The sequence below is a fragment of the Thamnophis elegans genome, chromosome 14 (assembly GCF_009769535.1).
Source record: "Thamnophis elegans isolate rThaEle1 chromosome 14, rThaEle1.pri, whole genome shotgun sequence".
NCBI classification, from domain to species: Eukaryota; Metazoa; Chordata; class Lepidosauria; order Squamata; family Colubridae; genus Thamnophis; species Thamnophis elegans.
In genome coordinates this window covers 38,900,168-38,914,280 of record NC_045554.1, presented here as the reverse complement: position 1 = coordinate 38,914,280, position 14,113 = coordinate 38,900,168, and the positions used below count along the sequence as shown (strand labels likewise).

Genomic DNA, 14,113 nt, shown 5'->3' with positions numbered 1-14,113 from the left:
TTCCCAGATGTTGAAACTGCTGGTGGGAGATAGGGAAGGGGCAGAAGTGCCCCACATGGCTTCTGAGGGTATCTCTGGTTTTTCATGGATTAACTATGAGAAAGAGTAAAGATGGTGGTTCTAACCTTTTCAGGAAGGATGTTTTTCCAGGGTACCAAGCCAAGTTCATTGACCTCTTCTGGCACAAGTCAATAAGGATTGATTTTTACATCACCACCACCACCACCACCATTATTTACTTTATTCATGAAACATGAAATTCAGTCAACTAAACATTCAAAAATGCATCACAAATACCATTGACTAGTACCAATGGTTGATATGGGTTGCTGCCAGCATCCTAGGTATCAACCGAGTACTTTCTTAAAATATACGGTGTTCTGAGTAGTGCAGTTTTTTGCAGTTCCACTGGCGTTATTGCAGGAAGCTGCAATTTGTTGATGTATTTTATAAAATTCTTGGACCTGGTACCAAGTGCCCCAATGACAATGGGTATCATGTTACATGTTTCATCATAATCACGTACTTTCGATGGCCAGGTCATGTATTTCATATTTCCCCCAATTCTTTTTCTTTGACTCTGGCATCTCCTGGTACCACGATGTCAATAAATTGTACATTTGGCCCTCTACAACTGTGATATTTGGTGTGTTGTTCCAAATGACGATCCATCTGTATTCAAAGTCCCACAAGATCTTCACCTTCTTATTTTTGACAACTTTTTCAACTTTGTGAAGCTGCAATTTTGTTGTTGTTGTTGTTGTTGTTGTTGTTGTTGTTCGTGGTTAATCTTTGATGAGATTCACAGCCTTTGGGGCTGGTTGGTAGCTCAACAGCTCGAGTCCCAACCAAGGACCTAGGAACTGTTAAGGTAACGTTGGAGGATATAAGCTGTTCCAAGTAAGGTGGTTTTTTGTAGAGCAGAATGTTCAAATCCGATAAATTTAAAATTTCCAAATAGTGGGTAGCCCTTTGGTATTGCTCCAAGGACTTCTTTTACAGAGGTTGGTTACCACTTTTTTTACTATTGCTTTGGCACGCTTGCATCTGCCAATCTGTAGAAGCATTTGGGGAGGTTGGCAAAGACTCCCGCCGCTACTACTGGTTTGCCCGATCTGGGCCGAACCAGGAGCAACCCATCTCTGGTACAACCATTGATTTATTCCTCTAGAGTCATTTCTCTTCAATTCATACATCACTAGGTATCATCATCATCATCATCATCATCATCATCATCATCATCATCATATGCACAACAATGTGAAATCACAGCTGCCTATTCCATTCCATGTTGGCCTCCCTGCAGCCTCCTGGAGGACCAAAAGTGGGCCATGTGGACATCTCCCACCACATGACCTCCCACACCCACTGCACATGGGTATTCATATCACATGTGCCCCACACATGTGCAGCAAAGACCCAAAATCAGCTCGCCGGCGGGATGCTTGTGCACATGCATGATGGAGCTGAGCTAGGGTGACAGCTCCCATGCCCGCAGAGAGGGCTCTGTGTGTCAACTGTGGCATGCGTGCCATGGGCTCACCATCACAGGCCTACAACCTTTTCTGAGAAATAGTTTATGGCATGGGAAAACCTTGCAAAATCATTTGAAGAGAAACACACAGCCATATTACATGCTGTTACAAGAAAACTTCTCCGCTTGCCCTTTCTTTGGGTTCTTCCAATGCGCCATAAAATCAGGGTCCAATCAGGGTTGAACTGAACACAGAATAACAGAGTTGGAAGAGACCTGAGATGTCTTCATGTTCATTTCCCTGCTCGAATAGGACATCCTATACCATGCCTGACAAATCCTTGTCCAGTGTTTTTTGAAAACTCAGTGATAGAAGACCCACAATTCCAGAGGTAATGCATTCGGCTGGTTAATTGTTCTCACTGTAAGGAAATTTCTCTTGAATTCTAAGTTGGATCTTTTCATGATGAGTTTCCACCTATTACTTCTCGTCCTGCCCTCAGGTCCTTTGGAGAATGGGCCTATCCCCTCTTAGATGTGACAGCATCAAATATTGGAAGACTGCTCTCTTGTCACCCCTAGTCCTTCCCTTTGTTAAACAAATTTAGTTCTGAAATGGATCTTCTGTTTGCTATGTACTATGTCTATAAGAAGGCCTTTCCAGCTATGATTCTGAGATGAAAAGAAGCAGTGAAGCATTATGAAGGTTTTATATTTTAAAATTGTAAAATGCGGCATTCTCTCTCCCTCCCTCTCTCCCTCTCCCTCCCTCCCTCCCCCCCCCTCTCCTTTCTCAACATCACAACCACATTTTGTTAAATGTTAAAAACCAAAGTGAAGCCACTTATTTGATCTTTCTGTCCTTCTACCTCTGTTGCAGTGGCTCAGTGGATAAGGTGCTGAGCTTGTCAATCAGAAAGATCAGCAGTTCGAATCCTTACCGCCGCGTAACCGAGTGAGCTCCGTTCCTTGTCCCAGCTTGTAAAAATGCAAGTAGAAAAAAAGAACCACCTTTGGTGGGAAGGTAACAGGGTTACCTTCGGCATTTAGTCATGCCGGCCACATGACCACGGAGACGTCTTCGGACAGCGCTGGCTCTTCGGCTTTGAAACGGAGATGAGCACCACTCCCTAGAGTCAGGAACAACTAGCACATGTGTGCAAGGGGAACCTTTACTTTACCTTACCTCTGTTGTAAGCAGCATTTTCAACCATCTAGGAGACATTTCCAAGTAACCTTTCCTCTCGGGTTCAAGAGTTACTCATTTTGCTCTAATTCGGCCAATGGAACTTTATAGAATGTTGTTATTTAGTGAGCAGGATTTTTTAACACCTCTGCAGTTATCTGGGACATGTTCTCATCCTAAAAGCTCCTGAAAACTTTCATTATGGGAACGCAGTCAGTAGCAGCCATTTCGGTGTGTCTACCAATAGGGGAGAAGGCTCTATCCCTCCTCCCCCTTTGAAATGTATATTGTGAGACTCATAAAGCAGAATAGCTTCATCAAAGCCATTATTGTATATTGGACAAATGCATTTATTCAGCATTTTCCGCCATCCATATTATTATGTTCCTGCTTTAGGGCCATTCTGGACTACTGGGTAATATATACAGTATTTGAGAATATTTGCTGTGCAGAATAAAAATGCCATAAGTTTATTGAAGAGAGGGGAGGGAAATCTAAATGCACAGCAGTAGTCACTAGCCACGTTATCGCTTTGTAATGCGGTGCCAAATTTGGAAAACGGGAACAGTTCCCAAAGATCTTCTTATTTACCATTATGCTTTTGAACTTCCCTGGCTTTGGGACACAGAATCACAGGTAGAAGTACCGATGTTCCCCTTGCAAATGCTGGGAAGTTGAGGAAGCAACTTAGAACTGAGGAGAAATTTCCTGACAGTGAGAACAGTTAATCAGTGGAACAACTTGCCTCCAGAAGTTGAGAATGCTCCAACACTGGAAGTTTTTAAAGAAGATGTTGGATAACCATTTGTCTGAAGTGGTGTAGGGTTTCCTGCCTAAGCAGGGGGTTGGATTAGAAGACCTCCAAGGTTCCTTCCAACTCTGTTATTCTATTCTATGAGAAATGGTTGTCAATGCCTACAAAGTGAATCTCATCTGAAGTGTGGTGTTAACTCCTTTTCTATGTACTGATCTCACCCTGTGAATTCCTCTATTGCATTTTGATTTCTTCTGTTATGCCTTCAGATGGGATGGAGAGTTACACACCTGTCTTGAAGATTTCTGGAAACATTTGGTTAATGAGTGCGTAAGGGCTCTCTTCTACCACATTCAATCAGATTATTGGTTTTTGTTCTCACACTTTGGAATTCTTATAGGAGAACCCATTTGTTGACGGTTCCCTTCTAATATTTCTTCAGGAACACGTTTTCTAATGGATGATGATGATAATGAAGATGATGATGATATCCATTCATTCATGTCCATCTCCTAGTCAGTGGTGGGATTCAGCCAGTTTGCACCACTTCAGGAAAAGCGGTTGTTAGGTTTCTGAGCAGTTTGGGGAACTGGTTGTTGGAAAAAAATCATTAGGGCAGAGAACCGCTTGTTAAATTCTTTGAATCCCACCACTGCTCTCATGGTCCAGGTCTCTCCACATCTTTTGGGGTGACCTGAGAGCAGCGTTCCAATATCTCAGGAGCTGCCACAAGGAAGAGGGAGAGGTCAACCTACTCTCCAAAGCACCTGAAGGCAGGACAAGAAGCAATGGTTGGAAACTGATCAAGAAGAGAAGCAACTTAGAACTAAGGAGAAATTTCCTGACAGAACAATTAACCAGTGGAACAACTTGCCTCCAGATGTTGAGAATGCTCCAACACTGGAAGTTTTTAAAGTTGTTGGATAACCATTTGTCGGAAGTGGTGTAAGGTTTTCAACCTAAGCAGGGGGTTGGACTAGAAGACATCCAAGGTCCCTTCCAACTCTGTTATTCTATTCTATTCTATTCTATTCTATTCTATTCTATTCTATTCCACTCCACTCCACTCCATTTTATTCCATTCCATTCTTATGACGGTTCTTTCTAATTTAGTTTATTGTCACTTCCTCAACTGTCCAGTTGATCAGATGTGTGGTTTCAGTGCCAGAATTCTCAACTGCATCCATGCTACTTGAAAAATTCTCTGCATTGAAATCCTTACCTCTAGAAAGCATGATGAAAACTGGTTGATAGCATAGATGTTTTGTTCAAGTGATGGAACTTCCATTTGAGTTTCGAAGTTACCTTCCTTGTGCCAAATCACCACTTACCAAGCTTGATGCTTTTTTTTTTTTTTTTGAAACGGGTAACTTAGTGCCTCCTAGCTATTTGTGATGATACATCCCACAGCTCTTTGCCTTGGTATTTACGAACTTCAAAACATCTGGAAAGCAAATTGTGACTGAATGTTTTCCTTCTGGGATGAAATCTCCAAATAATTTTGAGTACTGCCCAAATAATCCTGATAAAGATTGGAAGAAGAAAATTAAGAAACCTAGAGAGTAAATTTTGCATTTCTCCGCACATTTCGAATTTATTTATTTGCTGTTTTATATTGTATTGAAAAGAAATAGATATCCTAGGGGCTTTGATTTATTGCCCCTTTGATGGCTTTTAATGCTTACGGCTGGACAATCCTTATTTCTTGGTTCTTTCTCTGAATCTTATCATCAATGAATGTTTGCATGTGCGATACATTTTCTATTTGCATCTGCGTGCAAATAACAGCCACACAAATACACAAAACAATAAAACATCGCATAGCGGGATGAGCAGAAGGCTTTTTGAGTAATAGACTATTGGCATTTTTCTTTGGAATTACCGTTTCTTGCTGTTTTGGGAGAGAGCCATGATTTTGCTGCTATTAGTACACCCGTAACAATCTGGAATTAATTCCTCATCTCAGCCATATGACTGTTCTAATGGTCTTTTTTACACTTCTGAACAAACCCTACATATGTGCCTTTTAATATGACAAAGATTAGGATTTTCTTCCTGGTATAATGGGATACGGAATTTGGATCCAGACCAGGAGTTCATTATAAAAAGTCAGAATTAATTTACCTTGACCATGAGATAAACAACCTTTAATGTTGATTATCTTTACTGTCTCTCATATGTGGATATTTCTTTATCGTGCTTTAAAATAATGGCTGCTTACTGATACCAATAAATTAGTAGGTATTAGAATTACAGGAGGTGAACTGTTGATTCTCATGAAAATTTGGATGCAATTCAAATGTATGCGTGCCCTCAATTATTTTCTTCTCCATGAAGAATTTCCTCAAGTAGACTATTATGGATTCTGAAGATTCCCAAGAATACAACGAGGTCTTTCACCAAAGGAAAGCTCCATTGGTATAAATAATAGATAATGTTCATCAGAATGATTTTTATTAGTTATCTAGCTCTCTAAAGTAGACAGATGCAATTATACATCAGTTTGGAGTTACCATAGGTGATCAGTTACTGGGCAAAGTACATTTTTGGCAACATTCACTGTAAATGTCATATTAGAACTTCCCTGCTACTTAACTAGAAGTCATCACATCATCAATCATTTATGTAATTATAGTAAAAGTTGTAACAGCCTCTTTCTGACTCTTTATAAAAATGGTCTTTCTATCTATCTGTCTTCTGCCTGCCTGTCTATCTGTGAGATGATCGATGGCTGGATGAATGGAGGATAGATAAATAGGTAAAGGTAAAGGTTCCCCGCGCATATCTGCTAGTCGTTCCTGACTCTAGGGGTGGTGCTCATCTCCATTTCAAAGCCAAAGAGCCAGCCCTGTCTGAAGATGTCTCCGTGGTCATGTGGCCAGCATGACTAAACTCTGAAGGCACACAGAACGCTGTTACCTTTCCACCAAAGGTGGTTCCTACTTTTCTACTTGCATTTTTACATGCTTTCGAACTGCTCAGTTGGCAGAATATAGCAGTTAGACTTATATACCGCTTCATAGGGCTTTCAGCCCTCTCTAAGCGGTTTACAGAGTCAGCTTATTGCCCCCAACAAGAATCTGGGACAAATAACGGGAGCTCATTCCGTTACACGGCGTAAGGGATTCGAGCCACCAAAACTGCCAAACTTTCTGATCGACAAGCTAAGTGTCTTAGCCACTGAGCCACTGCATCCCTAAAATGGATAAATATGAACTCCTAATTATTTGCTTAGCAGAATCAGGACTGAAAATCTGCAAAGGGAACGATCTTGTATTCAGAGTAGATAGGAAGAACTCAAGTCTTAAACACGTTCTACATGCATTGTGAGTTCAATAATGCTGTCTAAAGGAAAACAGCAGATTATCACTTTAAGATGTCTTGGAATGTAAGTTTGAGCCTTACACTTGTCTCAGTTCTGTTTAGCATCACGCAAAAGAGGCATGTTCTTTTTTTTTCATGCCTGTTTTATATATGATTATTGTACACATTATTTTGTCTAATATGTCATTTTGGGGGGCAAATCTTTTTTCTGTAATCATATTTAAATCTGTAGCTCAAGCTCAAACATTTGTCGGCTAAGAAGAAGATGAGTTTTCTTACAAGCAGACAGCAATTGGAATGTTGTCTTCAGACTCTGCCTTTCTAAATGTGATGCAATTTCTTGGCTTAAAGAAAAGTATCAAAATACGTTTAAAAGGTGTGCATGTAAAAGATATTAAATATGGCATCTCCTGATCAAAGCTGAAAGAAGAGCTATTATTACACATACCTTGGGTACATTCCCGTGATGCTTAATTGCAAACCGGCGCAGACGAGACCTCCTTGAAACGATCAAAGAGATGTATTTTCTGAATTCATTTCTGAACAATCCACCTGAATGAAAAAAAAAAAAGATGAGGTGAATGAAATGCTTTAAAAACAGCTATGACCGAATGTATGAAGAAAGCTTAGCTTAACTTAACTTCTTTGCTAGGATGTGGAATTTTTGGGGAAGGGGCTTTCTCAAAGCAGAAAAGAGCTTTGGAAAGAGCAAGGAATGAAGACCATGTTAAGTCAGGAAAAATCAGATGTAAGTAAAAGACAGGCCATCATTCAAAGGTTTACAACCTGCCCAGTGGGGGTTTCAAAAAATTTTGGAACCTCTTTGTAGGTATGGCCTGCTTTGTGGGAGTGGCTTGTCAGCCATGAGACTGGGTGGGAGTGGCTTGGCAGTCATATGACCAGATGGGAGTGGCCAAGATAATGTCACTGAATTCTTTGCCCCAATGGATGATCTACAAAAGAAGGTATAAAAAAAGGAAATTTATTATTTTGGTGCACTTACTACTTAAATAAGATTAAAATAAGTACACTGAGGATGGGCAGGGGTGAGCAAGTGAGCGACAGGGCTGGGGCAGGCATTCTGGAACTTACTTCGGGTCCACCGGTGGAATCTTCTAATCGGTTCGGTAGATTGACGAACCGGTTCTACCAAACCGGTGCGAACCGGTAGGAACCCACCTCTGAACCTGCCACTAAACCAGCGGTTGGCAATCTGCAGCTCTGTAGCCACATCTGTCTTTGGAGCCACATCTGGCTGTAAATGCACTGTGAAGTGGTATAAGTCTAAGTGCTATTGCTATCCCAGCTACTCTATGTGATCTAAGTCTTGAAAATAGGAGCCCACAGCTCCAATCCTCCCCAACTACCATCTGATAAAATAGTATAAATTACTTGCCTCCTTATCTATGCCTGGTTATTTTAAGATCTTGCAGCCCACAACCAGTTTTGAGCAGTAATTAATGGCCGATGTTCCCCAGGAAAAATGGTCACTGTGCTTTGGCCCCTAGTTACGAGCCAATTGCAGATGTTTTTATCTTCCGTGAGAACAGAAGATCTGCAGGGATATTTTTTAAAATCCTCCTTTCTTGTGCGACTGGTGCTTCAACAACGCACCACACGTCCATCGCTCCTCTACATTTTGACCCTCACTGCGTATACATAACTATATTATTCATACTGGATTAAAAATTGATATGCTCTTTACCGCTGTGGCAGAGCACAGTGACAATACAAATTAACTTATTGTGTACTTAACTTTTCACAATGTGAATATTGATGCCCCCCCCAAAAAAAGTTGGGATAGAAACCAACAACAACAAGTGAGAGTGAATGCTTTCCTGCTCATTTAAGACAGTTGAATTAATCAGCAACAACTGTCATACATTTGCACAGAAAAATGTGAACAGTACATTAATTGGGTTAAGTCTTTTTTAAATCACATAAACAATAGTAATAAAATAGGTATATATACTTCAAATCTTCCAACTTCAACAATATTGGACTCTTTCCATAATCTTTTATCATTTTTCCAATAATTCATTTACATAAATAGCATCTTTGGCCCTATATTTATTATCCCCTGCTAAATAATATCATTTAATATATTTTTTTAGAAAATACTCATTATTCCACCATAATTTCAATGTTCCAGGTGGGTTGGGCTTTAATAACGCCAAATATTAACAGTATTGATCAATTTTGGGAAAGCAACTCAATCTCCCCATAATTTCTAATCCTTACTATTTTAATTTCACAAAACATTTTAAACATTATTAATGTTATTAATACAATTAAATTACCCAATTCTAAATTATCACCTACTAATCTTTGCTTATTGGGGTTCTAACAAATATAATATATATATATATATATATATATATATATATATTATAATATAATATATTATATATAGCCATTTTATCTATCTATATCTTTCCCTTTTATTAATACATTTTCTCATTATCCATCATGTCTTAATCTCTTTGAAATTCCATCATTTATCATTTTTAAATCAATCTTTTTTTTGTCAGATGTCTTTGTAATGTGGGTGGGGAGATTTGAAATACCAATGCTGGAGTCTTGGGGAAATGTGGGGCTCAATTCCAAGCACAGATACAAAGGAAAGCATTTAGAGTTATGATAAAGTATTACTTAGTTATCTGACTCTTTTTCATCCCCCAAAATTTCTGGGTAAGTGCTTAATTAATTACAGCTAATCTGGAATGATGTTTGCTCTTGATTAAGCCTGCTCACTCAACGATAGTCACTGGCATCAGTGAGGTAGATCTAGAAGGCTGGAAATAAATATTGAAAAATAGAACAAAAATTGTTTTCTAGAGCCTGCCACCAAAAGAGGGTTGAGTAAGTTTTTAATCCTTAGTGGAACTTTATTTATTTTGCATGTTGTTTATTAGGTTGCTGAGTCATGCATTGTGTATGGGGTGTAGACAATGTTGGTTTCTACCAGTTCAGCCCACTTCATCTGAACTGGTAATGGCATGCCGGCCTAGGTCACAGAACCAGCAGTGACCCAGGCTGGCCACGCCTCTGAACCAGTTCCCCGGTTGCATCTTGTTTTTGAGTTGTATGGTTACATAAGCTTAGCAAGCCATGGTTTAACATGGAGTTGTTCCCTGTATGTTTTGGAGATGAACATGCAGTCCACGAAAGGTAATGATTCTTCTTTTTTCAAGAAAATTCCATCCATGGAAAATGTCATCTAGGGAGAACTTTTATAACCTTTATAACGGCTTGTCTTCAGAAGTTGTGGATACTCCATCTCTGGAGGCTTTTAAGAAGAGACTGGACAGTCCCTTGTCTGCAATGATATAAGGTATTCTACTTGAGCAAAGGGTGGGACTAGAAGATCTCAAAGGTCCCTTCCCTCTCTTATTTTGTATGTTAAGCTGCAGCTTAATATAAACTTATGTGCATCACCTTGAGCTCGTGAATGAAAAGATGGAATAGGAATCAAATAAACATAGGAGGTCCATTCCTCTCTGTAACGTAGTTGTGAAGGATATTCTTTCCTGCATCTGCGTAAAGCAGGAACAAAGGCAGATAACTCTTCCTCATGTGTGGGAAATAGATCGGGTTGCCCAATAGCTTTGGCGTTTTATGTAGATGGTCAGGCATATTTATTTATTCATTCATTTCAGCAAATTAAAGTAAGCTAAGTGCATTTGACCTCAGATGGCCCCGGTTTAAGTTAATTTGAGAGACAAAGCTTATAATGTTCCGGTAAAACACATCAACCAGCTTCCCAGCATAGTTGAAATTGAAATGTGATTGCTGAAACATAACCTCTCAAGCCAGATACATGAATTTTTAGGCTGGCCCAGAATAATCTCAAAAAATGTGGTCTAGGCAGGAAGGGGACATACGAAAGGACTGCACTGTGCATTAGAATATAGCTCTTTTTTTTCCTGCACACACAATTTCTATCTATCCGGGGACAAAGAAATTGGAGGTGGCAAAAACCATTTTACCGAATGATTTTCAGGAAGAAGAGGAGTTCTACAATAGCTACAAGATTAAGTACGTTATTAGTAGTACATCTGGCATAGTTTTTTTCTCTCTCTCTCCCAGGATTGTGAGCCAGAGAAATTTGTGTTTCTTCACAACACTTTCGGATAATCCATGCTAAATTAGTGTTGAGATGTCCGTGGTGTTATGGTCTTCGTTTCCCTACCATTTGCATTTTTTGAATGTTGCATTGTGTTATTGGTTGGCTTTATTGCTCTCTACCTTGCGATTACGTCTTGGTTAGAATCGTTGGTGTAACAGTAAACTAACATTGCTGCATGTGGAAAAGACCCTGATATGGGGAAAGATTGAATGCCAAAGGAGAAGGGGGGTGGCAGAGGATGGTTAGATCGTGTCACCTGATGCAATGAACATGAATTTGGGCAAACTCTGGGAGACCATGGAGGACAGGGAGGCTGGTGTGCTGTGGTCTATGGGGTTGTGAAGAGTTAGACATGACTTAGCTACTGAATAACAACTGTTGTGGCCTGCCACTGGCCAGTGGAGCTGGTAGCAGATTCAGACAGTGAGGAGGTTGGGGAGGAACATGGACCAGTCCTGGATTCTGGGGAAGGCTCTGATGAGGGCTCTGTGTGGGAGGAAGAGGGGGCCAGGGCCATCTGACTGTTATCAGCTGCCTTCAGTGTCAGACATCAGTGAGGCAAGCAAACAGCTGGAGCTTCTTCCCAGTGTGCACATGCACAGAGTTGCCAGATGAAGGAAACAGCTAAAGAACAGGGGTCAGCTTGGGAGTAAAGTGGATGACGAATGGCCTTAATAAAATACATAAAATCAAATAAAAGAGGAGCGAAAGGGGAGTGGAGTTTGCAGGAGACAATTAGTTCGCTTAATTGGTTTGTGACTCTCCGAGACTCCTTGCCACGTTTTGCAGATATCAGCCTGGCAGCCCTCCAAGTCAGATAAGGTCTGTGACTGTAAATCCTCCCTTGAAAGGGAGTGTATGTGAATGAGCAGAATTCACAGTCAATTAATAAAAGGGTTTTTGTCGGGACAAGGAGTTTGCTTCATGCTCTTGGGGAGCCTGGGTCAGAACAGTAACAAAGCATGATGGTCTCTGTACCCCATTGGCCACCTGGAATGGTAGCCATCAGTTAGATACATCTTACACTGATTCCTGATTAGTGGGTGTTAGGGAAGGGAAGGGCAAGGGTAGTAGGCATGGCTGAAAAATGTGAATGTCCCTAAACCATGACATGAATGTTTACTTTTGTCTGCCATAGAAAACCCAAGCCCCAAAGGAGACAGGGATGGCAGAGGGTGAGATGGTGAGATAGGGCCATTGACACAATGGACATGAATCTGGGCAAAGTTGGAGGGACAGTGGAGGACATGAAGGTCTGGTGTACTATGGCCCATGGGATCATGGAGAATCAGGCACAATTCACAACAACTAAAGCTGCATGTGAAACTGGGTGAAGAGGGGACAGGCAGACAGTGGCCATATAAATCTAGACCAGTGGTAGTCAACCTGGTCCCTACCGCCCACTAGTGGGCATTCCAGCTTTCATGTGGGCGGTATGGATTTTGTCCGATACTGAAGCACTTTCTTTTTTAAAAATTTAATTGACTTTTAAAAAAATTTCATAGCATTATTAAAAACATTTTCATTAGATTTTCATAAAATCACCATTACTGTGGAACCAGTGGGCGGTTAGAAAATTTTACTACTAACAGAGATACAAAAGTGGGCGGTAGGTATAAAAGGTTGACTACTCCTGACTTAGACTAAGAAGCAACGATCAGCTCAAACACAGGTGTATGAAAACCTGAGAGGGTTCTATTCTGCATTCTCCTCTACAGAAAAAGTTAAAAGGTGGTGAGCACAAACTAATCTGATCTTTGTCTGTTGCACAGGTCACAGGCCTTTCCAGTGTAGATACTGCCCCTACAGTGCCTCTCAGAAGGAACATCTGAAGACCACGTTCTCTGCGTCCATGCATGCCTTTTGACAACAGCAGTACCCCGACGCCGAGGTTCAAGCGCTCCAGAGGTTGACTCCGAGACTTCTGGACTTAGAAGAAACCTCTGCCATCAAACTCGGCAGCCTCAGCAGAGTCAACCGAGAGGAAGGCAGCAAAGTCTCACGAATAATGCAACTGAACAACTCCAACTGTGCACTGCAATATTACTCTCGGTTTGACGACAAGCATTGGAATCCCAGAATGTGGGCTTAAACGGCCTTTGGTGGGCAGTCCTTCCTCCACTTGTGCAAATGTCAGAAGCGTACACAAACACACACACACACACAAAACACACCCTGTAAGTAAGATTGGTATGGTGTATGTATGTACTGTATGTATGTATGTATGGGGGCTGGGGGAAAGCAGGATGAGGGGGATCATGTTAGCTGGCGACAAATACTTCCAACCAAGTAGGTGGCTCTTAAATCAAATGGGTGTATCCTCACACCTCAAAGTTGAGGACATTGCAAGATTTTTTTCAAGGAGAAAAGGAGAGACGAAAGGAAGGAAGGAAGGAAGGAAGGAAGGGAAGGAAGGAAAGAAAGACATTTCCGATGAATATGGATGGGGTTTTCTTTTTCAGCAATAGTGCTCTTATCAAGAACAATAAATGGATACCATTGGATATCGATTCCCGTTGCCTTGAAGATGTGTGGGATTGTTTATGTGTGGTGAGAGAGGGGTTGCGTTTTCAGGCTTGAAAACACCTTCTTAATATGACACCAAACGCTGTCATTTGCCTAGCATAATAATGAAACGTGTGTGGGGTTGAGTGAAATGGTGCCAGGCTGACGGAGCTGTCACTGCAGAGAAAATCAATTTGGCTGCACTACAGGAGAAATCTAGATTGTCCATAAGCCACGGTCAGTCCTGACCTACATGAAAAGGATTGTGCTTTTACGTTTTAATTTCAAAAGATACATGCAGGGCAGAACCTACAGACACACCCACCGACAGCCGACCAGATAAATTAGTGGAATTTAGAGTGGGGAAAAAATATTTTAACCAATAAGAAACTTTAATATTGTATACTTTTTTGGGGGCTGTGGTGTGATTCCCTACCACAAAACTCAACCTGCTATTGATGGGGGAAATGTTTCCCCCCCCTTACTTGTCTCTGTTCCTTTGTAACAAAATAGCTCGCTATAGAGGGATTTAGAGATGTCTATTAAAGAACATACGGTTAGGGCAACTAGTTAGCCTACCTAGAGGAGGGATCAGTGCAGATAACTAGTTCTTCCATAGAAAACTTGAATGAAGAGATCCCACATAAGATTCGTTTTCATAGACCTTTTTTCTTCTGGTCAATAAGCAGCTTGGTATTTTGAGAAGGTTTTGGGTTCGTTTTTTTGAGAATAAAATTTTCC

General features: G+C 40.8%; 1 protein-coding gene across 1 annotated transcript in view; it reads left to right on the top strand.

Moving 5' to 3' along the window:
* ZNF536 (zinc finger protein 536) overlaps positions 1-12,959 on the top strand; it is a 259,457-nt gene extending 246,498 nt beyond the window's left edge. Inside the window, 5 exon segments of the mRNA XM_032231130.1 lie at positions 12,640-12,699; positions 12,702-12,719; positions 12,722-12,774; positions 12,776-12,795; positions 12,797-12,959. Of these exon segments, the coding sequence (XP_032087021.1) occupies positions 12,640-12,699; positions 12,702-12,719; positions 12,722-12,774; positions 12,776-12,795; positions 12,797-12,959 (314 nt within the window).
* The last annotated feature ends 1,154 nt before the right edge of the window (positions 12,960-14,113 follow it).